The 26238-nt window shown below is 51.0% G+C and overlaps 3 protein-coding genes across 5 annotated transcripts; 2 read left to right on the plus strand and 1 right to left on the minus strand.

Annotated features, from left to right (window-relative positions):
- Positions 1-7319: 7319 nt before the first annotated feature.
- Positions 7320-10403, plus strand: B3GALT9 (beta-1,3-galactosyltransferase 9). Its single transcript, XM_033077845.2, has 2 exons — positions 7320-7325; positions 7779-10403. The coding sequence occupies exons 1-2, from the start codon at positions 7320-7322 to the stop codon at positions 8913-8915; spliced, it is 1143 nt and encodes a 380-aa protein (XP_032933736.1). The 3' UTR covers positions 8916-10403.
- Positions 10404-10928: 525 nt separating this feature from the next.
- On the minus strand, positions 10929-16542 carry PSMD5 (proteasome 26S subunit, non-ATPase 5). Its single transcript, XM_033077801.2, has 10 exons — positions 16248-16542; positions 15944-16088; positions 15277-15390; positions 14953-15081; positions 14224-14333; positions 13726-13868; positions 13111-13302; positions 12816-12925; positions 12253-12393; positions 10929-11773 (listed from the first exon to the last, which is right to left on the minus strand). The coding sequence occupies exons 1-10, from the start codon at positions 16442-16444 to the stop codon at positions 11516-11518; spliced, it is 1539 nt and encodes a 512-aa protein (XP_032933692.1). The 5' UTR covers positions 16445-16542; the 3' UTR covers positions 10929-11515.
- Positions 16543-17632: 1090 nt separating this feature from the next.
- Positions 17633-26102, plus strand: LOC117005657 (protein CutA homolog). 3 transcript variants are annotated; one of them, XM_033077587.1, is made up of 6 exons: positions 17633-17728; positions 20469-20617; positions 23352-23411; positions 24539-24584; positions 24838-24887; positions 25346-26102. In XM_033077587.1, the coding sequence occupies exons 1-6, from the start codon at positions 17648-17650 to the stop codon at positions 25446-25448; spliced, it is 489 nt and encodes a 162-aa protein (XP_032933478.1). In that variant the 5' UTR covers positions 17633-17647; the 3' UTR covers positions 25449-26102. The 3 variants fall into 3 exon arrangements, with proteins under 3 accessions (XP_032933478.1, XP_032933479.1, XP_032933477.1); XM_033077586.2 differs by lacking the exon at positions 17633-17728 and having other exon boundaries at positions 18298-20617; XM_033077588.2 differs by lacking the exons at positions 17633-17728; positions 23352-23411 and having other exon boundaries at positions 18294-20617.
- Positions 26103-26238: the final 136 nt, after the last annotated feature.

Raw genomic sequence — 26238 nt, forward strand, 5'->3', positions numbered from 1 at the left:
GCGGCCGGGCGGGGCAGAGCATGGGCACCCCGCGCTGCCGGGGCTGCGGGCCGGGGGCTGCGGGCCGGGGGCAGAGCCAGCGCCGCCGTCCCGGTGCCGGGGCCGCTGCCCGCCGCCCATCACCGCCCGCCCCGCAGCCGCCGCCGCAGCCCGCGGGCCGCTCGGGCGCTCCGCATGCCGGGGCCGGGCGGCACCGCGGGGAGCGGGCGGCAACAGGTGCGGGATGCTCGGGGATGGAATGGGCGGGGATGGGATGGGATGGGATGGGAGGGGATGGGATGGGAGGGGAGGGGATGGGCGGGGATGGGAGGGGATGCACCGGGCGGGGCCCGGCTCCGTCCAGCGCGCACCGGCGCCCGCGATCGCCTCCGCCCCCGGAGCTGCCCCCGCCGGCCTCGCCCCGGCCCCTCCAGGACCCCCGGGCTGCAGCCGCTGATCCCCCCGCGTCCCTTCACCTCTGGCCTCTGTCAGCGCTTTGCTTTATTTTCCCCTTTCCTCTCCTTTTTCCTTATCTTTTCCTTGTCATTTCCCCTTTCCCTTTCTCCTATATTTCCCTTTTCCCCTTCTTCCTTTCCTTTCCTTTCCTTTCCTTTCCTTTCCTTTCCTTTCCTTTCCTTTCCTTTCCTTTCCTTTCCTTTCCTTTCCTTTCCTTTCCTTTCCTTTCCTTTCCTTTCCTTTCCTTTCCTTTCCTTTCCTTTCCTTTCCTTTCCTTTCCTTTCCTTTCCTTTCCTTTCCTTTCCTTTCCTTTCCTTTCCTTTCCTTTCCTTTCCTTTCCTTTCCTTTCCTTTCCTTTCCTTTCCTTTCCTTTCCTTTCCCTTCCCTTTCCCTTCCCTTTTTTCTTCTCGTTTTTCTTTCCTTTTTTTTTATTTGTCTGGATTTTTTTTCCTGCTAGCCACACAAATATTTGTGTTAAGCGCTGCTGCGCCTCGGGGCTGTGCCGAAAGCAAACAGCGCGGCCGAGCCCCGGGAATTCCTGTGCCGTGCTGGGAGCGTTGATCTGCCCGGGAGGCAGCGCTGCAATAGCACAGCCCCGCTGGGAAATGGCCCCGAGCCCGGGGACAGCGTGGGCAGCCTGGACACGAGCCGGCCGCCTCCAGGAAAGGGTTAACGGGATGGGCTCCAGGGTTCCTTCAGCCCCACGTGCCGGAGGTGCCACCAGAAGTGATGTGGCCAAACGTGGAGCGCCCCAAATGTGTCCCCCCCTCGCAGGGAGCCGGGTGTGACAGCACAAAGGGAGCGGCTCCGAGCACCCCCGGCCCTGGGGGTCGCTCTCCCCAGCTCGGGTACACTCCTCTCCTTTCTGCTGCTTTTTTCATCTCTTTTTCCCAGCCCAGGCAGTTGGGGAGCTCGCTGCTGTGCCATTTTGCGGGACCGCACAGATACCCCAATAAATGAACTGCAGAAGGAAAGCGTTCCTGCAGAAGGAACAGTTTAACATCTACTTTGCAGAAACGCAGCGGCCACACAGCCCCCCGTGCTTTGTGCAGAGCTCCTCTGCCACCTCAGTCACCACTCCAGTCACACCCAGGGGAAGGTGACACCATCCACGTCCAGAGCTTTGGTTTCTCTCCGGCACCCCCAGCCCCGCAGAGCCCGGGACAGCCCACCGTGGCACCGCTACGGGCTCGTGTGATCGATCCATCGGCACACGGGGGATGCCGCAGAGCCCGGGACAGCCCACCCTGGCACCGCTGCGGGCTCGTGTGATCCATCGGCACACGGGGGATGCCGCAGAGCCCGGGACAGCCCACCGTGGCACCGCTGCGGGCTCGTGTGATCCATCGGCACACGGGGGATGCCGCAGCCCCCGGATCCAGGGCGAGGTGCCCCCGCTCGGATGCGCTGCGCTTTGCGCGTCTCTCCAGCGCTGGAGATATCGTTTCTCCCGTTTCTCTCTCATCTCTTCCTCCTCCTCTCTCTCCATATGGACTCTCCTACACCAGGAGTCATTGGAGAGAAAAGCAATTAATACTCCCCGAGTAATCCAGCCGTGTGATGCTTCCCAGCCCGTCCTGCTCTTCAGTGGGAAGGTTATTCTCCATTCACTAATTGCCTCGCATTATCTGGTGCAAAGCGTTAACGTGCGGCTCCGTGGGTGGCACAGCAGTATTGACATGCTGGGTGATAACACAGGCGTGGGGGAGGAATTATTTAAAACAGTTACAGTCAGATGCTGAGAGAAATGAGAAATGAAAGAGAAAGAGCCAGAAGAAGAGAACATCCCCATGCAAATGCTGGAGTCTGAAAGGCAGAGTGGGGCCGGTTCCACCTGGCCCTGACCTGGTGCCACCATGAGCAGGGCACCACAGGGACAAGCTGAGCAATCTGGTGGCATCCCAGCTGAGCAAAGAGCTCTTGTGCTGGGGGATGCTCCACAGAGAAATTCCCTGCTCCCTCAAAGCCAAGGGGGAAAGGCAGGGCAATGCCCTCAGCAAAGGAATTGTGCAGAATTTTTTGGGGCATGGGGCTGAGCTGGTCCTTCCTGCCTCCACTGCAGCACTCCCCAGAATGCTATCGATGTTATAAGTGCTCATTTCCCAGCAGACATTGACACAAAATACAATTAATAAGGATTTCATTGTACCTCCCACTGCTGGGGAGCCCCTTCAGCACCCCGAGATTCCTGCACAGCCCAGAGCAGGACAGAGCAGGGCAGCACACATTCCAAGGGGCAGGGAATGAGCAGCACAGCAGGGAACAGGCACACCCCAAGATGCTGAGTGCCATTTCCAGGGCCAGGGGCTGTGTGTGAGCAGCTCAGAGCAGAGCCAGGCTGGGGAGCAGCACTGGGGGCTCCCAGGGAAGGCAAACCCCCGGGGTGAGAGCCCCCAGGGAGGGGTGTGGGGAAGGGCTGGCTGCTCTGGCAGATGCCAGCCCAGCTGCCCGAGGAAAGGCCTGGCACAGGGCAGGGAGACTCAGCTCTGCCGTTTCTGCGTCTGGGAGAACAATAAATAAATCTGTGGGAGGCAACAGTGGGATGAGTCAGAGGCGAGAGTGAGAGAAAGTCATCTTGTGCAGAGCACATCATTGAGCCCAGCCATCCCCAGGGCTCCAGGGACTCGAGTCTGAGGAGTTCCTGTCCTGCTCCAGCTCCCCTGCCAGGAGGGCAATGGGGACAGCCCCACCAGCGGGGCTGCAGCCCCTCCCCAGCCCTGGGGCACAGCTGGAGCACAGCTGGATCCATCCAGCACCTGCATGGGCTGGGGCATCACTTAAACCCATCCAGCTCCTTTCCTGCAGGAGCCCCATCACCCCAAGGCAAGGAGGTGCCCAGCAGAAACACCCCAGCTGAAATTTCTCCCATTCCTCCCAGGAGAAATGCCCAGTGCAGGGCAGAGCAGCCACGGACTGGAACAGCAACACCGGATCTGCTCCCAGCTGGAGATGTTGTCAGAGCATGGGGTGAATTCAATCCAAGCAGAGCCTGAGCCGAGACTCCGACGCTGCGGATGTTGAGTGTGTCAAATGAATTTCATGTGAATCTCCATTTGCCAGGCACAAACACAGCCTGCAGGGAATGGCAGGACGAGGCAAAAAGCACCAAAAAAGCAGCAAAAAAGCAACTCACACAGCACAGTCTGAGAATTAATAACAACGAGGAAACTCCTGGTCCACTGCAAAATAAGCAACTTTTCTGTCAAAAGTTCTTGACATCTTGGCAGGGAGACCAATTGGGGAACCTGCTCGGTCCTGTGGCCTCACAAATCAGCATTTCACACAATTTGTGCTCTTTCCACTCAGCTCATGTTAAACTCAGTGCTCCCCATGCTGAATGCAGCTCTTGCAGAACACCCAGGGGGTTGAGGCTGTCGTTATCCAGGAGTGCAGAGGTAGAGAATTGTCAAAGCTGTCATTAATCTCAAGGAGGAATAATCAAACATAGCATAAAAAGGGAGAGAGCTCTCCAACTCCTAGACTGATGTATGCAAAGTAAAAAGAAGAATGCAGGAAACTTGGCTATAAAAATATGGGTCTAGTCTCATCGACTGAGCCATTAAATCAGAAGCAGAGACACCTTCATCTGCACGCTGGGAGCCACAGAGATGTTTGTCTGCTGTGTCAGTGCTCAGCTTTGTTGGCTTGGTTTTCAGTTTTCTACTTTTATTTAATACCCAAAGAGACACTAAATCTCAAAGAACAAGTGAAGCACATGCTGTGGAACTCTCACAAAGCCTCTTCTTCCATCATTTCCCAAACCCATGGAGAACATGAGGTGAAGAACATCCTGCAAGAGCTGAATCATGTCTTCAAGCACAAACACTGCTATTAGGTGACTAAGACCTAAACAATCATCTCTATTGACTGCAACTGATGCTGTTATTAAGAACCAGACAGGTCCCTTCAGAGCCCCTCGTGCTCTCAGGTCTGTGTGTGCTGGTGAAACTGCAAAAGGCAGGCTGGAATAAAAGGGATCCAAAACACTTTGGAAGCCTGGGAGGGTTTTGTGTTCCTAGAGCATCCTGGCTGGGGTGACAAAGGGCATCTCTGAGCCTTAGAATCAGACAAATGAATCCATGAGAGCTCAGGGAATGCCTGCTGGGAAGGGATGCTGTGCCAGGGGGGTTCCACAGAGGGCTCTGAGCTGTCCCTGGAGCAGGAGGCAGCAAGAGAAAAGTTACAAACCCACCTGTGAGAATCAACCCACAGGGTGGTGAGAGGGGTGTCCACCCTGCTGAGAAGGACACCTAGAGCTCCAGCTTTCACATTTGAACAAATTCCCTTTGGGAATCCTGGTTTTGCCTGGATTTTCCCATCAATCCCCTCCACCCTCCCTCTCCTGAGAACGGTGCGTCATCCAAAGCCTTCGCATTTTCTCAACGTGAAGTGGAGCAGAACTGAGGGAAGCCAGGCTCTGCTCCCCCTTCCAAATGTTCCAGCACTGGGAGGGGAGCCAGGAGACTTTAGGAGATGTTTTAAGGAGCTGCTCCCCTGCAGCACCCACTGCCTGTCCCAGGCTCCTCCTGCATCTCCCACCAACCTCCTGCAGCTCTGCTTTGACCTTTGGATATCACAGAATTCACGATATTCCAAAAAATCAAACCCAGACACCTTCAGTCTGAACACTCACAGCTTCAGGACAGCTCAAGTTGCTCACAGCTACTTCCCTGCTCCTTAGTGAGGTTTGCTTGGACATAAAATTTAATGAAAATGCAAAAACATCTCACAGACAGCAAACTGTAGCCCTGTGGCTCAGGAAAATCTGCTCTCCTGGTTGACAGCCCAATTTACATCCCCAGGATTGTGCAGGGTCTGTGTGCAGCTGTAGGAACAGAGTTCTACCCCCACTGACCTGACTTCAGCCGTGCCAGGTCCTGAATTCTCTCCAGGAAACTCCTGGATCTCCTTGGGAGTGAAGATTCCCCAAGTGAGCTTCACTGCAGCCTTCTGAAAAGTGAGATAAGATCACACATGAGCTGCTGGGTGTTGTGTTTACCTGAAACCTGGGGTTAAAGGTGAGGAGGGATCACCCCCAGGCAAACTTCATGGAGCTGAGGGCTCAGTTATTTTCCTCTTCAGCACTCTTTGCCTTGCTGTTCCTCAGCTTTGTCCCAGCAGGACTCCACCAGGCTCTGTGGATAAATAAAAACCCACATCCAAGAGCTGCCTGTGCCCTGGCTGGGGTTGGGGAGTGTTAATTTTATATATTTGGTATCAAAGTTGCTGCTGCCACCACAGAGCAGTGCTGCCAGCACCACGCTGGGCCTAATTGCACCAGGGATGAGACACATGTGGGGCTTATTATTATTATTTTATTATTCTAAAGATATTCAATTTTTAATGCATGAGGTTTCAAATGCTGGTATTTATTTGCTGATTAAATTATTCAGCTGGAGATAGAGTATCTTCAAAGAAGGAATTTTTTTTTTCCCCAGAATGGGTGTCTGGAGTTGCAGGGCTGTATTACTGTACATGAAAAATATTTCCTTATTCTCCTTTTATTTCAGGGCACACATTGAACTGACACTTCCCGTGCTGACAGCTCACCCAGCTTCAAAGCACAACTTCTGTGAGGGCTGCAGAGTGTGAGCTGGGCTGGGTGAAGCTGTGGCCCAGCTGACACACCAGCCCTGGGGAAGGAGTTTTCCCTCTTTTTGGAGAGCCTGAAGCAGAAATCCACACTGGGACCTGCACACTGGGAGCGTTTTTGGGTTTTCCAGTGGGGTAAGATGCACTTCCAAGCTGTGAGAAGATTTTGGGAACCTGGTTTCTTCCGTAATTCCTCTGTTCCCTCTATCAACACAGCTGGGAGAGCTGAGCAGCCCAGCCAGAGCTGGGGATTAACCCTGGACCCCTCAAGGCAGAAATCAAAGCTCTTCTCCACATCCCTGGGACATTGGGCTAATCCAGGCTGCCCTGAGGATGCTGCAGGGAGCCTTGCAATGGTCCAGCCAAGACAAACCAGAGCAGTGCTGTGTTCTCCTCTCACCCATGGATGCAGAACAGAAACGCACCCTGACCTCTGAGAAATCCTCTCAAAATTCAAAAGAAATCCTGATGTCCCTGCTCTCCCACGCAGCTGGAGCTCCCACAAGGCAGACACCTCCCACCTGTACCCCTCAAACAGCAGCTTTGCCATCACCCAACCCTCCCCAGCCCTCCCAGGGCGCTGCTGGGGTCCCACAAGCCCCTCTCCCCCCAGTGCTCCCCCCTGCCAAAGCCAACTCTCCCCCTGCTGACAGCTCCATCCTGTTTGTGGTGTCTTTGGCACTTCCCCCTGCAGCACTTCCAGGCTCCTGTGGCTCCCCAGCCCTGTCAGCTCCTGAGCCAACAGCAACAAGTCCAAGCAGCCCAAGGCAGAGCCTGCCCAGGGGTAGAGCCCCATGAGCTGGAGCCAGCCTGGCCCAGCAGCCCCCACGGCCTCGGGGTGTCCTCACCACCCCACACAAGGCAAACCCATCAGTTCACACCCCAAAGCTCCAGCTCTGGAGATGCAGAGTGCTCAGCAACTGTTCCAGACTGGGGAACCAACACCACAATGGCACAGCTGTGAAAAACACACCCCCAGAGCCAGCAGCAAACTGGCAAAGGACTCAACGGCACCAGGGATTCCTCTGACCAAGCAAGCCCCAGAATTTGCTTCACTTATTTCTCAGTGACAGAAATTAATGAAAGGAAAGGCCAGGGGTTTCTTTGCTTGGTGTTTTATGTGGCTGCAACACGATCAGCCTCAGGGATCATCTTCCCTCTGCCCAGGCAGGTGAGGTGGGAGCCACAGGCTGCAGGTACTGGGCAGTAACTGGATCCTGCAGCCCCAGATAGAGGCAGTGCCAGGAGAAACTGCCCAGAGAGCTCCTGCTGCAGGGACAGCTCCCAGCACCATGCAGGTAAGTGCTGCAGCCTCTTCACACCATGGGGGTTGGAAGGGACCTTAAATATCTCACTCCATCCCCTGCCATGGGCAGGGACATCTTCCACTTCCCCATGTTGCTCCAAGCCCTGTCCAACCTGGCCTTTCCCTCTGGATTGTAACCCTGACAGTTTTCATAGGGCACTGTCAGGCCAAGTACCAGAAGTTCTCCTTCAAGGACATATTAAGGGGCACCTCAGGCCTTCAGTAACAGGTTAGAAATAGTCAAAAATTATCCATAGCAATATTGTTCAGTATTTCCACATCTGGATGCACAGAAAGCTTTCAACATGGTAACATCCTTCTCAGTTTGGGATCTCACTGTGCCACAAGTAGATTCCTTAAGTTTCTAGAAAGACCAGGGTCTAGAAGTTGTGATTGCTTTGCATGGCTATATTGAAAAGTGAGGGAAATCCTTTTGGTTTGAGAGGCAAGAGAACTGAGTGTCCCTGTTGCTGCTCCCCAGCTGACCCTGTGCAGGCTCCGCACACACCAGTGGTGTTTCATCCTCTCCAACGTGCTGCTGTTCCACGTGCTGCTCTTCGGGGCAGATTTACTGGAGCAATACTTCCTGCATTCCCTGCCTCTCTCTTACACCGATGCAAAGGCTCTGGAGATCAGGGAGAGGGCCAGGAAGCTGGATCTGGATCCTCTGAAGGCCAACCTCTCCTACAGCAGCAGCAGCACAGTGACTTGCTCCGATCAAGAGATATTTCTGCTGATTGTTGTCTGCAGCAGCCCGGAGAACAGGACAAGGCGCGACGCCATCCGGCAGAGCTGGGGGAACACGACGGGCTCCAGGGGCTACAGCGTCCTCACTGTGTTTGCTGTAGGAAAGGCAGCTGCAGCAAGCACCCAGCTGCAGCTCAGTGAGGAGGCTCAAAAGCACGGAGACATTATTGAAGGCAGCTTCGTGGACTCCCCGCAGACGCAGACACACAAGATGCTGATGAGCGTGGAGTGGACGGTGACGTTCTGTCCCCGCGCCAGGTACATCCTGCACACAGCCCAGGATGTGTTTGTGGGTGTTCCCAGCCTGGCTGGCTACCTGCTGAGCTTAACCCAGCTGGAGGACATCTACCTAGGGAGGGTGGTTCACCATGGGATACCTGACAGGGACCCCCAGAGCCCAGGCTTTGTCCCCATCCATCAGTACCCCGAGCAGTTCTACCCCGATTTCTGCCACGGCAGCGCTTTCCTCATGTCCCAGGACGTGGCTCGCAAGGTTTACGTGGCTGCCAGGGAGGTGCCCCTGGCATTCCCCCCTGCTGCCTTTGTAGGGATCTGTGCTAAAAGGGCTGGCATCAGTGCCAGGCACAGCTCTCGTTTTGCTGGGGAGAAGCACATCAGCTACAATCGATGCTGCTATAAATTCATTTTCACCTCTTCCGACATGGGAGAGGACGAGTTGGTTACAGGCTGGAAGGAAACGAGCGATGGGGAAGATTGTTCCTTACTGGAAACCTACTACAGCCTGGTGTCCTGCAAGGTTCTCACCTACATTGACAACTTCAAACAGTTCAACTTGGATAGGATAAAAAATGAGCTCCTTCATTTTGTCAATTAATGCTTAACACCTGCAAAGAAAGGCTGGATTTTCTTTCATCAGCTCTGCTATCCTGTTAGTGTTTGTTACAGAGGATGCCCTCCCAAAGGTTGCTCTTTTCTCTTCAGCAGCAAATGAATTCTCACTGTTACAGTGTGACAGAGCAGAACTGGATGTACTCTTGCCTCTCCAAGTACCTACAAGTGCATGCATGGAAGTAAAAAAGATTATTCCAACAGACTTCGTCTATACCCAGGGTTTTTCAGACTTTGGAGTCTTCAAAATCCCTTTTTTATGTGAGTGAGGCATCACCTACTTCCAAGAATTCTGTAACAAAGGGGAAGCTTTCCATCCACAAAAGGAGCTGCAGCTAAGCAGGCTGGCTCACAGAAAAACAGAGCAGCTCCAGCAGGAACAGACACTGAGCCATCGTGGAAACTCCTCAAGCAATGCTGTTTGTAACATCCATCAAGTGACAAGGTTTGCTTTGGGCTTTTTTTTTTTTTTGCTTTTAAACCAAATGTTCAGCATGTTACCTCAATTCTCCAGCATTCCATTCTGTGTTTTTCCTCAATTATCTCCACCTGGTATTTTAAGGGGGGATGACAAAAACAACACTGTACACTTCAATTGTGTCGTTTCTATCAGACCCAGCAGCAGCATGTAATCCATATGGCAATGTACAGCATGGGCAGGCAACTGCATCTGAGTAATAAGGGGAAAGTGATCAATTAATCCATCAACACTGAGCTCAAAGCTCAACAAAATAAAGCATATGTGTATACCTAAAAAAATCCCCTTGTTTGGCATCTCTGCACATTCTAAAATATTGTCTTTGGCAAGTGTACCATGCAAAGCAGATGCTAAACACTCAGCACACAGAGTAGCCTTCAAAAGCACCAGCTGAAAACACACATGGAAGAGGCTCATGAATTGCAGAACAGGTTTATATATTGATTTCTTTTACTGACATTTATTTCTTTTACTGACATTTATTTCTTTTACTGACATTTCAGCACATGGCTCGTGCAGAGCCACCAGCACACAAAGCCACCTAAAATAACAGAGCTGAACTGCCCAGAATAAGTGCAAGCTAAGGACTGTTACACTCCTTTGGTTTCCTTTTTAGTGCTTTAATGTGTTTGCTGGAAGCAGGATTGATGAAGCTCCTGTGCTCTCTCCAGTCAGGAGACATTTCTCACTGGCAGATGTTTACTGGGCACATTCAGGACAAAAGCAGCAGCACTGGCACGTGGGGTGACAACTTGGGGACATCACAAGGCACCTGACCTGCATTTAGACAGCTTAGCAAACATCAAGGGATCTCCTCTGAGCCCAGCTGGGCTCCTGGGCAGCAGTTTTTGGCAGGCAATGCCAGCTGCACCTCCAGCTAGCACAAAAAGCAGAGTTCCTGCAGGACAGGACCCTCTGCTTCCCCTGGCAGCACAGGGACGTGGGGCCAGCACTTCCCATTGCCACACCTGGCTGACACATCACTAAAATAAACCCCAAAGTGGGAATTTCATGTTTTATTCTGCTCCCCCTTAACAAAAAGAACACAAGGCTTTGATATCAAGTACTCTGGGTCTGTGTTTATGGACAAAGACATGTCACATGTCACCTGTCTCTGGAGTGCCCAGCCTCTCCTGATTCTCTCCCACAGTTCTGACATCTTCAAAAGAAGATTCCAACTTCCTGAGGTGCCACATTTCCATACTCCCACTTCATTCACTGCCTTCAACACAAGAGCTCCATTTTCTTACCCCTTTTAGCCTAATTCAGGTAGCTAAAAGACCACATTTCTTTAAATAACACTTTAAAAATTGTATCTCTCTTAAAAATAGTGTAAACAATTCAAGATTTGGTTCTCAAACAGCCTTGTAGTGCTCCAGCCACTGAACTGAGCTGCCACCCCACAGCACAGCCAAGGGAGACAAAGCTCCCAGGTGGGTTTGATCCCTACAGAGTGCATTGATTTGTTTTTATCAGGGCTAAAAACTCTTCCTTTTTTTGTTTAATCCTCGGTAGAAAATGTAAACAATATCTAGGATTATTTATTCCAGCAAGACTCACATCCAGCAGGTTGAAAGCAAGAGAACCCAGTCCATACTCCCTCATGTGGACAGTGTCACTGGCTTATTCAGCAACAAGATTCTGACAGAACAAAGAGTGTTCCACGCAAGTGCCAACTCTGGCAGGTAAAAAAAATGAATTAAAAAATAATAGAAATTATGGCAGCATCTGAGGTTACAAACCTTGAGGTGTTTTGGTTTTTTTTAACTGAACTGTAACCTACTGAGAAAACACAACAGAAACTCCAAACCCAAGAACAATTTAAACAAACACTGATAAATTCTGCCAAATCAAACAGTCAGCAGCTGCTAAGTGCTCACCTGGGTTACCTGTCTCATGAAGCACATGGAGAACTTCTGCCATGACATTTTAGGGGGAAATACCAAACAGCTTTAATTTACCCTCCTGACTCATTTCCAATAGAGTCAAAATATCTTCACACTCCTTTAAAGAGACAACCTCCAGTGTGGAGAGTTTTTACACCTTGTACCTCAACACCTGTGCCAGGACTGTGATCTGCAAGAGGGGGGCCCCAGGCACCCAGGGCATTATTCTGCTCCTTCCACTGCTGTAGTAGAAACTGCTTTTACAAAATAGGGGCCCTCGTGCAGGTAAGCCCTGAGCCTCAGGTAGTACTGATTGCCAAAGATCTCTGCAATGCTTTTGGAGTTCACCAGGGCCTTCACCAGTTCGTATTTAGCGTCCTTTGAAGCTTTGTCAGGCTCCACAGATCTGTCCACAACGTACTCCACAAACCCTGGGCTGTTCAGCATCAGCTTCTGGGCCCATGGTTGGTTTGCAATGGCCTGAACAGGAAGACAGAAGATGTGAGAGGAGGAGAAATATTTTAAAACCCCAGAAAAGCAGTTGCACAACAGGGATTTTGGTACATGGACAAGAAACAGGAAAAATGAAGTGAGATACAAAACCACCACTCAAATCAAGCAGCAGGGTTTAACATTGCAGAACAAGAGCTCAGTGCTTATCTCCAAAGTTTTGGGGGAATTATCACAGCAGTGCCTCTGGTATAGGAAGCAGCACCTCAGAGCACAGCTCTTGCCTTTTTTTCCCCTCTCCACCTTATCAGAAAATTAGCATTACAGACATGATGTGTCTGCTGCAATATTTAAATGCGGAAGCCAAGTGAGACATGAGGAAAAAGGGCTTTTTCTGACCCCTTCTGGGCTTTAACAAGTTTGTAGTATTCACTTCAAAGAAATGAATAAATCTGAGACTGAATAGCAACACAAGTCACTCCCTGATGTTTGGAAGCAAAAGCACTCACAGTGAAGACTCGTAAAGCCCCGCAGTGGAGATCAGGGAATGGCTGAGTGCTGATGCTCCTGAACAGCTCCAGAGGCTGGCTGGACAAGGATGTGAACCAGGATTCAGTCATTCTTAAGAGATCTTCTGTCTGCTGCTCTGGCTGTGTGAATCACAAAAATGAAAGAGTTTGATTAGGATTATGAAAAGCTTTCAGGTTTCCAGGTGTGTTCAAATGGTTTAATCACTCATTTAGAGCTACAGTTAACCCAGATCTCTGGAGACAAAGGGACTGGAGCAGTTTGTCCCTATCCCTCTGAGCACAGGGATATGATCCTGTTTACTCTGATTCCCTCATCCATGAAGTCTTGACTTCATCTTTTATTAACATTTCAGAACACCTGGCTCCTTACAAACAAACCAAACAGGGAATTTCAAAACAGTAAATCAATGACTCAGAACACTGAAAGCACCACTGCTACCCAACCTGGAGGCTGCAAAACGTCTCCTCACAATTACTCAAGTGTTTGGTGATTTCATTCTTGGAGATTTAAAGAAAAAACAAAGACAAAAACCCCAACTTACAGGCAAGTAAAGCAGAGATGAAATTGCATCCAAGCACCGAAGCCGTAACTCTGTGGGGGCATTCTTGGCATGGTGCCCTATTTTGCTTAAGAGATTTTGAAATCTACTTCCTTTCAAAACAAAAACAAAGTGCTTTTAATTAATTCAGCCAGATCTTTACAGGAATAGTTACCCATCAGCTACATTAGAAATGTATTTATTAGGTAAGTGAATACATTTTTCAATTCCTGTCTGTGTCACCCCAAATCAATTCACTCTTATAAAGTTTTATTAAAGAAAAAAAAAAGATACTAACTAGTTTTCTGTAAAACCTGTTTGCCCTCCACATTTGATCCCAGGATTCCCAGTGTGTCCACAGCCACTCCAATCATGGTTGGATCCTGACTTTCTGCCATTTCAAAGACTTTTTCCATAAAGACAGGGTAGCGCTCACAGATCTGCTGGGGACTGTCCACAACGGCCAGATTGCCAAAAAATTTAACAAATCCTGAGAAAACAAGACCAAAAAAAGTACTGAGTGGAAGAACAGCAATGACAAAATTAAATATACCTTAATGTGAGACTGATTTGTTCCCAAACATGTGTTATTATGTCTGAATAATGTTGGTAAAAAGCTCAAAATAAAGACAGAACTGAGCAACGAGCCAAATATTTTGGCTGTTGCTTAACTCATGATGTTTGTATTCCTAAAAAACACTCCAATACCACAAACTTTAAAGCTACAGCACAGCCTGTCCAGATCATACTGAGGAACACTTTTCATGTGTCAGACTTTTTAAATATCAGCATTTTTTAAATATCCAGTATTTTACATCTCCGCTCTAATATTTAAAATTTCCCCTGAGCTTTCAGAGTGCTGTGAACTGAACTCATTCCCAAAGCAAGCAGAAATGGAAATGCCTGGTGTCACCTGGCAGATAGAAGCTGGAGAAGGGATCAGACTCTGCCCCCAGGATGATGTTGGAGATTTTGTCGATGACCCCTTGCTGAGCCAGGTACTGCCGCCCGTGGGGGGTGTGGGCCAGCGACGTCACCATCTCTATGCACGTGGCTCTGCAACACAGAAACTTATTGCAGTTTATTTCAGCTGGGCTTTGAAGCACTCTGTGGTTAAGAAAAAGAGACCACATCCAAAATCCTAGCAAAAAAAAAAAAAAAAAATGACCCCAACTGTTCAAGCTTTTCCACTGTGTTCAGCTCTTCAGATTTGTGAAAGAATTTGAAGTTTCTATTGCAGCCAAACATGGCAATTATCACCCCAGCTTGATCCTCAGATTAAGATGTAAAGTATTTAACACTCAAAACAGCTTAAGAAAGATTTTTTCTGGAAAGGGTTTCGCAAGAAACACACACAATTATGTTTATCAGAGTTTTAACCATGGTGCAAATCTCAAAGTCACCAACGTACCTGACCAGCACATCCTCTCCAGTCAGCTCCCCAATTAACTCAGGGATTAACCCACTGCTGGCACAGTAATTCAGTGACTCTGCTGATACTGATGAAATCTCCACAATTAACTAAACAAAAGCAAAAAGGATGGTTTATAAAAACACTGCAATGATTCACAGCAACAGCCAAATACACCTTATAGTGCTAATTAACCATAAATATATTAAATAAGGAATTAATTACATTTTTATCATTAACTTAACTTCATAAGGAGTTCCAAGTTTACAGCACATGCATTTGATCTCTGTTCACAACCAGCTCTTCCTGTGCAATCCCCATTAAGCTCTAGAACGGCTAAATTGTGTTAATTGTGTTATTTCTCCTTTGCCAAACATCTCTAGACTGACAGCTGCCATCTCCCCAAAACCTTCAGCAGCACTTCACATCCAAAATTTAACTATTTTATTTTTATTTTCAGAGAAACAAACACTTTCTGGTGTCTTTAGTAATTCTGTGTAGCCCTTCCAATGCCTTAGGCACTACAAGTGAGAAAATAAACAATAATTCACACTTTTATACCAAAACATGGAGAAGTTATGACATCACAAGAGCTCACACTGCTGTAATCTCCCTACTCCTTTCTAGTTTTGATAAACACAGGCACAAAAGTGTGGAAAGCAGTAAAACAATACTTTAAAAGCCATAAAAGCCAGGTTCAGAGTCAGGAGCAGCAGAGAAATTCCCCACCTCATAGACCCTGTATCGAACCACGTCACTCATGGCCATGACATTCCTCAGGTCACCCAACAAACTGCTGCCAAACAGAGCCTCCAAACCCTCCTGGCTCTGGGCTATTCTTGACAGAGATTTAATGGCCTGCAAGCAAAAACAGAAGTTTATTATTAAAAAAAAACAAAACCACGCAGAGAAGAAAATCGGAGATTATCAGACTTAGCTGCAACGTTCAAATACATTTAATTTTAATTGTAATTCAATTTTCACTGAGCTCATTGTTATTGTCACCCCAGTCCCTCAGCTTGCAGGGGAATGAAACAATAAAACCACGTTTACCTCTTTGGCCACTGCAATTTTCTCCCCACCAATGCAGTTTATGATTTGCCGTAGCAGCTCGGGGCTGTGCAGAATTTCTGTGACAGCAGCTGAGTCTTCAACAATCCTCCCAACCTGATCAAAGAGTTACAGAAAATAACATTAAAACATTTTATTTTCCACTGTAAGGATACTCAAGCACTGGAAGAGCTGCACAGAAAGCCACAATCACAATTTTTTGAGGTTTTTGGATTAAAACTCAACTGGACAATCCTGAGCAGCTGCTCTTAGCTGAATTTTTAGAAATCCATCCCAAACCACAACATCCCACCATCCTCTTTTAAATTAGTACAAGTATCGAGTTCCTACAGACTGTTTGGTGTTTCTGCAATAGTTTAAAATATCCTGAATATCAAAATGTTGCTGCTTTTAATTCTTACATCACCTGCTGTCCTGGAAAGCTTCAACCAGGACACATGGCAGAAGTTTTATTCACAAGTTGTTTTTGTCAGGACATAGTTTTGGCCATTATTACCGACATATCATAAAGCGTTATTATATACACACTGCACGGTAATTATAAATGGAGTGTGGAAGGACACAGTTCCTGCTTTTATCACAAACTGAGGAAGAGCAGATGGGGACTAACCCAGAGCTCTGTCCCCTCCTCCTGGAGGAAAGGCTGTACCTGGGACATGGTGAGGATCTTCACGGAATCATCGGGGTGGAAAAGGCCCTTCTGCAGCTCCTCCTTGAGGTTCTGGATCACGTACAGCGGCTCCAGGGCCTGCAGGAGCCTCTCCAGGATGGCAACACACGCGGACACCTGTTCCCTGGGCAGGACATAGAGAAAACCGAGCCCGTGAGGAGAGGGACACCGCTGTGCCACCTCCCGCCCCGAAACAGGGCAGGGAATGAGCCGGGGAGGCGGCAGGAACCCCGCGCTCCGGGAGAACAGCAGCACAGGCCCGCAGCACCGCGCCGGACCTCACCGGTCATTGACGGCGAGGAGGCCGAACAGAGCCCCCAGGTGGTGCTCGCTGAGGCGGGCGCGGAGGGCGGCGGGCGGCACGGCCTGCAGGGCGACCCGCAGGGCCCGCAGCTCCTCCAGCGCCGCGTCCCGCCGCGCCGCCCGCTCCAGCAGCTCCGCCGCCGCCTCCGCCATCTTGGCCGCCGCCTCCTCCGCCATCTCCCGGGAGTCTCGCGAGAACTCGCGTCGCCCGTAGCAACCGCCGGGCGGGAATATCGCGAGAATTCGGGTCGCCCTTAGCAACCGCCGCGCCGTTGCTAAGGGCGCCGTTTGCGTCCGGCAAAATGTAAACAAAATGTCCCATAGGGTGTGCGCGGAGGGGGCGTGGTGTGTGTAATGGGGGCGTGGTCCCGGTGATGGGGGCGTGGTCCGGTTATGGGGCGTGGTCCCGGTATTGGGGCGTGGTCCCGGTAATGGGGGCGTGGTCCAGGGACGTGGCGGGGCTCGATCCCCTGAGGGGGGACGGTGTCGCTATTTTTTGGAAAAACCGGGATAAACGGCGTTAACCCGGGTTCGGGAAGGGAAAGCGCTGGTCCCGAGAGAGCAAGAGCAGCCGGTGCCATCCCCGTGTTCGCCCGGAGCAGCTCCTGGGCTGCGGAGAACGTTCCATCCCCTCATGTCCTCAAGCTGAATTTTCTCCCCTTTTGCAAACAAATTTATGTCATCACATAACTTTGTGCTTCCAGCTCTGCGAAAGATTACATCCCTCAAATAAATATGGCACAAATAGGCGGGTTCGGCTGTTCCGCAGGCTGGCAGGGAATGAATTCAAATTATGGGAACAAACAGGGGGACAGTAAAAAGTTACACGGGGACAATAAAGTCACAGCGTGAGACACGAACAGCGCTCGGCTCCTCTGCCCCGCGCCCCTCGCAGATTTTGGGGACAAACACCACGCCAGGACTCGGCACCTGCCCGGTGCTTTCCCCCCAAAGAGCCCCAACCAGAACAAACCTGAGAAAATTACAGTTTTAGCGACAGGGAAAGCAAATTTTTATCACCAAAGCAAAGGTGATAATTGGCGTCAGCACGTCCCAGAGCAGCGGGGACAGCACCGGGAGGTTCCAGGGGTTGTACCGGAGGGAGAGCCTGGAATTCCCAACACCAGTTCCACACCAGCACTCGCTCCTGGCACTTTCGGGGTGCCAATGCCCGATATTTGTCCCCCCAGCTCTGCAGGGCACGCAGGTGCACAGGGGTGGCACAGGGGACACGGCGCTGTCGCTTGTCCCGCAGCGGGCAGGAGGAAGGAGAGCAGGAGGAGCAGGAGGAGCAGGAGGAGGAGGAGGAGGAGGAGGAGGAGGAGTCAGTGCCGCCTGTCCAGGCAGCGCTCCCGGCTCGGCCAGAGCAGGTGAAGGGACATGGAGGGGCTGAGCCAGCGCTGCCCGCTGCCCCCCGCTGCCCAGGGCTGCCCCCGGCCCGGCCGCGGCACCGCGCTGCTGGTGAGTGACAGCTCGGGAACGGGAACGGGGGTGGGGGAGCATGGACACGGGGATGGATGGGGATGGACACAGGGACAGGATGGACACAGGGATGGGATGGACACAGGGATGGGATGGGATGGACACGGGGATGGGATGGGGATGGACACAGGGATGGGGATGGACACAGGGACAGAATGGACACAGGGATGGGATGGACACAGGGATGGGATGGGGATAGACACAGGGATGGGATGGACACAGGGATGGGATGGACACAGGGATGGGATGGACACGGGGATGGGATGGATACAGGGATGGGGATGGACGCAGGGCTGGGATGGACGCAGGGCTGGGATGGATACAGGGACAAGATGGACACAGGGATGGGATGGATACAGGGATGGGATGGGGCTGGACATGGGGCTAGATGAACACTGGAATGTGATGGGAATGGATAAAGGGATGAGATGGACATGGGACTGAATGGACACAGGGCTGGGATGGGGACAGACACAGGGATGGGATGGACATGGGGCTGGGGTGGACACTGGGATGGAGATGGACACAGGGATAGGATGGACACAGGGCTGGAATGGGGATGGACACAGGGCTGGAATGGGGATGGACACAGGGCTGGAATGGGGATGGACACAGGGCTGGAATGGGGATGCAGGACATGGGACACTCCCTGAGGAGCACAACAGACACCAACCCACCCCAAGCAGCCATGGAAATACCTGTCTGTACCTTTGTTAACAAACCTCTCCCCAAAACCATCGTGCAGGAGGGGTGTACTTCCTCTATCTGCTGGGTGAGAAGCAGATTTTCAAGTTTTCTAACACTTAGCATCACCACAAGTTGTGTTCAGGTGATGTTGTTCAGTTGGGGTTTTTTAACAGAGTCTCGTCAAAACTAGGCAAAAAGTCCTAGCATGGTGATTCTAAACCTAAAGCTGGTTTTAGGTCACCAAAGCCAAAAGAAGCGTTGCAGAAATCTCAGTCTCTGCACTAAACTGGCATTTTGCTGCTTGGTGCTTTTCAGTGAAGTCCTTAAATCCTCACAGGGGTGTTTTCAGCTTGGTTCACTTCAGTATTTTGGCAACCATGAGTTTAATTGGTTTATCAGGAAGGAATCATGACATTTCAGCCCTCTTTTGCACCATCCCTTGGCTAATACAACTATTCTGAAAAAAAAAAAAAAAGGAGGAAATCTTTTCATAAAAAAAAGGGGGAAACCGATAAAAAACAAGGTAGTGTTCATGTTTGTACTAATGTTCAATCACAAGTTTGGGGATTTCCTCATCACATGCATGTACATCTTACAAGAAGATTAATGATCAGCAGGCTGAACAGGTTGGATGTTTTATTTTTTTCTCCTGAGCAAGGAGCATGATTACATTTTAATCTGGAAAAATAGGTACATCAGCACATCTCTGTTTGGCTTGTAACTCACTGAGTAGCTTCTGGGATTTGTTGTATAATATTTGTTAAATGGCTTAGTGGGAAAAAAAGAGCTCAGAAGAAGCTCTAAAAATTATGATGAGAAGTCTTGTGGTAACAAAGAATATTTCCTCAAATGGATTGGGAAAGAGGAGACAAGCAATACAACACATCAGTCATTTCCAAATGGGAAAGAGCTCCTGGCTTTGTGGTGACAAGAGATTTTTAATTCAATTTAAAAAAAAAAAGAGAGAGATTTCTTCATTAGTGCTGTAATGGCAGGTTTTTCAAAGGACAAAGGAGGGTGGAAATAAGGGGGGAAAAGGAATATATTCTTAGTCTTCTAAGCATTTTTTAAAATCACTGTAGCTGAATCAGGGCCAGATGCTGTTTATATCAAAAACAAAACAAAGGACAAAGGGAAAGCGCTGCAGCCCAGAGCAGCACCATCCTTCAGCTGCTCCTCAGCACTCCAAATTAACCTCCCCATTCCCACAGCATCCCCACTGGGATAATGATATATTTTTGGGAGGCTGTTGATGGCCTGTGAGCACAAACAGCAGAGAAGAGGCTTGCCAGGAATAGCAGCTCCTGCTCAGCAAACCCCACTTGTTGCTGCTGCTGTGCTGCACAGCCTTGGTGTTTGTGCAGCCCTGGGCTGTGCTCTCTGAGATTTCTGTGCCCACAGAATTCACTGTGCTTTTAGCAGCAGCTAATTGGGATGAGATTCATTCCAAACCTGCCTTGGAGTCACGCTGTGAGGTTGGAGTGAGGGCTGGGTGGGCTGCACAGAGCTGTGCAGAGGAGAATAACCCAACAGGGCAGGAGGGGAATTGCCCAGGGAGGCAGAGGGGCCTGTCCCCCGTTTCCCAGAGGGATGGACACCCCTCACCCCTGGCACACAGCTCAAGGATGGCTACAGACCTGTCCTGAGCAGGAGAGACGTGCTGGGTGTGGGAACCATTCCCTTCTTGCTCTTTTTTGCACTAGAAACCGAGGTATTCTGTGTCTTACTTCCTTATTCCTCTTCAGAAAACCAGTCCTGGCTGCTGTGGTTGGGTGCTGGGGTCTGTGACCCCTGTTAGACCTCACACAGTCGAGACCTGGGCTGATCCAGCCTTGAAACTGCCCCTCTCCTGCCCTGAGCTCCAGAGTGCCCTCTTGGAGGGGGATGAATCCCCCTAGGAGCAGCTTCTCACCTTGGTTTAATTTAGCTGGTTCCTGCAATGTTGAGAGAAGCCCCTCAAGCCCCAGGCAGTGCAGATGCTGTTCCCAAGGTGCAGCATTTCAGCTGCCATCCCCGTGCTGTTGTCTCCGAGGTGCTGACGCTGCTGCTGCTGATGTACCCGCTGCTCCGGGGCCTGGCTCTGCAGCTGCACTCGGCTCTCACGGGCAGCTACATCCCAGGGACTCATTCCATCGCCTTTGTCAACTGCCTCAACGAGCAGATCGCCAGGGACATCGCCAGGTACGGCAGCATTCCCTGCCTGCTGTGCTCCAGGCTTCCAAAGCTGCAATAAAGCTGAATATTCCCTTGTCCCTCCTCACTCTGCATTTGCAGGGGGGTGAGGCCCTAGCACAGGGTGCCCAGAGAAGTTCTGGCTGCCCCATCCCTGGAAGTGTCCAAGGCCAGGCTGGACAGGGTTTGGAGCACCCTGGGATAGTGGAAGGTGTCCCTGTTCATGGCAGGGGGTGGAGTGACATAAAATTTCAGCTCCCTCCCAACCCAAACCATTCTGGGATTCTGTGATACCCAAGCAAAGCTCCTTTCACCTGGCTCTATCACAGCCCCCTTGCCAAGAGCTGCTGTGTCCCAAGGAAAGCTGACATTTGCCTCTCAAGTCAATAACAGCAGCAATTCTCTATTTATTTCACTGCCTTGCATTTTCAAGACCCATTTTCATGACCCTGAATTTCTGGGTTCTCAGATGGATTAAACTCCAACCTGATGGTCTCTGATCTGCCACAGTCTTTATTCCTCTCTAGAACAACAGACACAAAAAAATACCAGGAGGGATATTTATAGAGAGGAACAAAGCACAGTGCTCTGACATGAAAATAAAGGGAAGTACCAAAAGTGTCCACAGCAAACACTTGTGAGGTGCCACTCTGCTCAGCAGGCAAACTTCAGGGAATGAGGGCTTTTCCTCGATTTTTTCCTTCTTCTATTTTAATATATGAGATGCTCTGTGTGATATTTTGCATGCAGAGTTTTTTCCTGTCAGTCCCTGACTCAATGGATGGTCTGTTCAAAGAACTGGACCTGTGTTGACTGGGGAAGTGTTTATGATGGACCCTGAAGTTTCCTGCAACACCTCCTGCGCTGTTTTCCTACTGCCCTGCTGCTGCCAAAACCTTTCCATCTCCAGCAAAGGGCTCCCAAACATGTTCAGGAACTGACAGGCTACTGAAAGGGAGTTTGTGTCACTTTAAATACTGCAACTGTATTAAGAAAGTCAAATAGAATTATGTCTGCACTGCTCGATGTTTCCTTAAAAAAAAAAAAAGAAGTGACTGTACCTGGTGAAAAGAGCCTCAGTTCCTGAAAATGCCTCATCTTAACAGCTTTGCAAATGCTTTCCACTCTTTGTTCCTCATCTTGCAGGGAAGGCAGAGGAGATAAATCACTCCCCCTCGCTGAGATATGTGTACTTTGGTTGTGGTTTTACTGGTGGAGTAATTATTCCTTTGTTCTGGAATTGGCAGCAGTGAGCCCTGGTTGCAGGGGATGACACAGGACTTCTACACTCATTTTTCCCCATTCCTTTTTCCTGTGCTGTCAAGTTTATTCTTCCTTTGCTCAGTGGAACACTCAGAGCAGTCTGCAAGGAAATTTCTCACTGGTTTAAGCACAAGGGGTTCAAGCTTTGGGAAAGCAGAAGAGCTGCAGGTAGAATTCAGCATCTCAAGACCTTCTTGCCTGTCTTGGGAGGAGCTGACCCCCTTGGCTGGGTGCTGTGGCCACTGCACCTCACCCAACTTACCCAGCACCCCACCAGCCCCACTACCACCTTAGATTTGTGCTTATCTAGTTCTTTGCTTTTCTGCTTATTAATATTTAATCTGTCTCACTTCAGAGCCCAGAGTGAGGCACAGACAAAGAAACACCCAACCCAAAGCTATCATGTATTATGCAGACATTTTCCACAGATCACATTCAGCTCCTTACAATGTTCTCTGTTCCCCTGGTGGCCTCTTGTTGCTGCTCAGCTTGCTGGGACAAAGTTCAGGATCTCAGTTAGGATCTCAGTTTATTGGGACTGAGCAGCAAAACCAAAAGGTTCCTGTGCTGAAGGGACTTGCAAGTTGCAGGCAGCAGATCCAAACTGATTTGTGCCATGTGTGACACGACAGGCACAGCAGGGGTGCCTCTGCTTGTGCTGCTGAACTCTGTTGGTCTGAAGATTAACTCAAGATGCTCCATGAGTATTAAATGCCTGGAACTGCCTGCACAAACAAGCCTGAGCCTCCTGGGGTGCTTCTCCTCTCCAGCCATGGTCCCTCCAAGCCAGTGTTAGAGAAAACCAAAGGTGGAGGCACTGGTGCCTTGCCTGAAGGGATGGCTGCCACCTCCATGAGAAGGGCCAGGCACTGCCCTGCTCACAAAACACAACATTTGCCCCCTTTCTCCTAAAAATCCCCCCTGAGATTGCTTCAGTGCTCTGAAATCTCTGCAGTGTCACTTCACCCTGAGCAGCTCTGCAATAACAAACTGGCCTGCAACTAACTGAGGCAGCCAGAGGGAAGGAATTTATTTGGGCTTCAGATTTCTGGGACATTTTGGGTTGGAAAACCTTGATTGTTAATTTAGTAAGATGCACATTTGGCAGACAAAACCCTCCAAATCCATCCCAGGTCGGGTTCTTGTGATCCCACGGTTCAGTCCCTGCCTTGGTGACCCCACTGCCAGAGGGACACGGGGCTGGCACTGGGCAGGGTCCTGCAGGCCAGGATCAACACCCAAACCCCCTCCTCAGCACAGGGAGGGTCCCAGAGCCCTGACAGGAAAGGCCTGATCTGAAGTGTTTCCAGCCAAAGTTCACCTTTGCCTCTGTTTTCTCAGGGTAATAAGTAACCCAAAATTCCATGTCTCCAATGTCAGAGCTGCTGCTGGCAGTCCTGGGCAGCACAAGGGACTGTCCCCAAGGCTGGGGGTGAGCACTGAGCTGGGCTGGCACTGACTTCCCTCCTGTCTCCCCCAGGGCCATCATGGATAAGAGACTGGCTGCCTACGTGAACATCCTGCCCAAGAGCTCGGCCTTGTAAGTCAGGCTGGGCATTCCCCAGTGGAGGAGACAGAGCAGGGAGGGAAGGAGGGGATGGACACAGACCTTGGTTTCCAGAAGGCTGCTGGGTCTGTTTGTTGTTGCAGATGGGGATGAGTCTCACCGTGCTCAGAGTTTATTGAGGAGTGCAGATGCTCTGACTGCCCATGGGGATCATTCATTTGTTGGTTACTTGGCTACACAGACATCCAGCAATTTCGGGTTTATGGTCCTGAGGACATGGTACCTGTTATCAGAGGCTCTAAAAAGCAGCCAAGACAGGGACCAGAAAAGGCCTTTACAAAATTAAGCAGCTTTTTCAGACAGGAAGAACAGCAGGTTTGACCTTGGAACAGGCCCAGCCCTGCTGTGCAGGTGTCCTCAGCTGTCCATGCAAAGGGACTGCTCTTGTTGAGAGCTGCAAGAGCAAAGCCCCAAAAGAGCTTTTCCTCATAGGAACACCCTGGCAGAAGTGAGGAGCAGATCCCACCACAGCTTCCCTCAGGAGGGAAAGTACATATTCAATAATCCCTTATAAATAAACCCCCTATCCAATAATGCCCTTCTCCCCCTTCTCCTCTTATCCATCATTTCCTACAAAGCCCAGCAGCCAGAGCAGAGCTGCTCCTGCACAGCCCTGGCAGCTCCAGCTGCATTCTGCTCCGTGCCCTGCTCAGGAGACACCGCGACGCCTCCGAGCCCTCCTCGAGCAGGAGCCCTGCAGGCAGATGAGATCAGGACGGGCTCCTGGCAGCAGAAATGTTTTGAAAGGTCATATCTGACTCATGAGAAGTGCAGCTTCTCTCCTGCAGGGAAAAGAGAGGAAGAAAGCTCAGCCTCCCAGCCATGATCCCTGCAGGCACACACAGCAGGGCCACCACCACAGGACACCCCAGTCCCAGCGAATTTGCCCTGCCAGTCCCCCATGGCAAATTCTCTGTTGGAGGCTCTGGTCCATAAATCTGGGGTGCTCACTCATGTTCTCAGCAGTTCTGGGGCCAGCAATGTTTCTTGAGCCACTTTGTAAGGAAATGGCCTCGTGCAAAAAGCACCAAGCAGGGAAAGTCACCCGAGGGTTGGCATGGCTGCAGCCAGAGCTGGGTTTGCTTTTCATTTAAATCCAGGTATTTCTGGAAAGGGGAACTGGAAGAATCCACTGAAATACTGCTGGTAAGTGATCATCCCCCACATCACAAAAATCTCTGTTGCAAACAGCCCCAGCTGAAAGGGGCTGCAGGGAGATTTGGGGAGGGTGGCACCAACCTGCTGGGTTTGGGAACATCCCCCTGGGAAGTTGAGGGAGCTGGAAAGAGCTCCTGTCACACCCCTGGCTGTGCTGGGTGGGGCTGTGGAACTGCACATCAGGGTCCCTCCATCCCTTCACATGTCCCTTGGGGTTTATTTTGCTTTTTACTCTCCACAGTTGGTGAAAACAAGGACATCCAAAATCGGGGAATTGTCCAACTACGTCAGGTGAGGCTCTGGCTCCACAGGAGCTCTGGGTGTCCCATCCAAGGTAGGCTGTAACCTCCTGCTCCAGCTTTGGGAGTTCCTTGAGCCCCATCCCACCCAGGGGGGTTAAGTGCTTCTGCTGTGTCTCACAAGTCAGAAAACCCCAGAGATGGCATCAGCAAAAAGGAAAAGGTGGCAGAAATATCTGGGCAGAAATACCAGCCCTCCGTGCTGGGTTCGAGGAGGGATTCTCCTCCTCACACAGGTTATTCCCTGACAGGATTTCCTGCATTCCCCGAGAGGGGAGCACACTCAGCTTTGGGCCAGACCCCCGGCAGTCTGTGGTAAACCCCAAACTCAGAGCGAAATTCCCACGTGGCAGAAAGGGGCTGCGGGTGCTTTGAAGTGCGGGAGGGCGCGGGGCTCCCTGCGGGGCTGGCGCTGACTCCGCTCCTCCTCCGCGCCTGCTTCCACTTTAGATCCATCCATCCCTTTGAAATCCCCGAAATCATCAGCCTGCCTATCGACCAAGGAAACCCGCTCTACCTCAAATGGATCGAGGAGAGCGTCCCGCGGGACTGAGACGCGCTGAGTGCAGCTCGTTTTTAGGGGGACAGGGACCCTGCTGAGCAGCGCGGGAGCAGCTTTTACAATCTCGGATTTGCTTCGATTGGGAAAGCTCCCCTTCCCCTGCCTGCCCCGGGAGCGCTGAGCATCCCAGAGCCGCTGCAGGCTGAGCTGGGGAAGGGCTGCCTGCACCAAAAGCTGCGGATGAGGATGCGCGGGGATGCTCCAGGCAGGACACTCGGGGCTGCCTCAGGCTGTCAGCAGCGAGCTGCAGCTGGGAGCCGTGGCTGGCAGCCCCTGCAGTGCCCTGTGTGCCCACAGGCAGCCCTGAAGCCCGCCTGGCCCCCGCATCCTGCAGGATGTGGCCGGGCACTCTCGCCGTGCCTCCCTCGCCTCCCCTGCCGGCGGCTGCTGCAGCCCTGCGGAACCCAGGGAGGCACAAAACAGCAGCAAACCCCTCAAGGATCCAGCAGGAGCCGCGAGCAGCAGGCTCTGAACTGTCACAGAGAGCTGGGGAACATCCACAGCCAGTTCAGGGAACCCAAGTGCCAGCAGGACCACGACACTGCCCTGGCCCTGCATCCCCACCCCACCGGAGCCTTTCTGCATAGCCAAGCTGAACCTTGTAAAAAAGATGTTAATGGTTTATAGGAGAGAAATTCTGGAATATTTTTGTGTTCTTTATGTGTCTGGGAAGGGGATAAACAGGAGGGTTTTTTACCTGGGCAGGATCTCGTGCTCACAGCCCAGCAGCACCAGCTGGCCCGAGGTGGGCACTGGGCATCCCAGCTCAATAATCCTCACA

The sequence above is a fragment of the Catharus ustulatus genome, chromosome 21 (genome assembly GCF_009819885.2).
Source record: "Catharus ustulatus isolate bCatUst1 chromosome 21, bCatUst1.pri.v2, whole genome shotgun sequence".
NCBI lineage: Eukaryota > Metazoa > Chordata > Aves > Passeriformes > Turdidae > Catharus > Catharus ustulatus.

What these genes read in the sequence shown, in the direction of transcription:
- PSMD5 (XM_033077801.2), bottom strand. Translation starts at nt 16,444, where the DNA reads ATGGCGGAGGAGGCGGCGGCCAAGATGGCGGAGGCGGCGGCGGAGCTG. An exon ending in CTCCTCGCCGTCAATGACCG is followed by an intron (nt 16,089 to 16,247) that starts GTGAGGTCCGGC and finishes TGTCCTGCCCAG; the next exon opens with GGAACAGGTGTCCGCGTGTG. An exon ending in GGAGAGGATGTGCTGGTCAG is followed by an intron (nt 13,869 to 14,223) that starts GTACGTTGGTGA and finishes TCTGTGTTGCAG; the next exon opens with AGCCACGTGCATAGAGATGG.
- LOC117005657 (XM_033077586.2), top strand. Translation starts at nt 20,376, where the DNA reads ATGTTGAGAGAAGCCCCTCAAGCCCCAGGCAGTGCAGATGCTGTTCCC. An exon ending in ATCGCCAGGGACATCGCCAG is followed by an intron (nt 20,618 to 23,351) that starts GTACGGCAGCAT and finishes TGTCTCCCCCAG; the next exon opens with GGCCATCATGGATAAGAGAC. An exon ending in AATCCACTGAAATACTGCTG is followed by an intron (nt 24,585 to 24,837) that starts GTAAGTGATCAT and finishes TACTCTCCACAG; the next exon opens with TTGGTGAAAACAAGGACATC.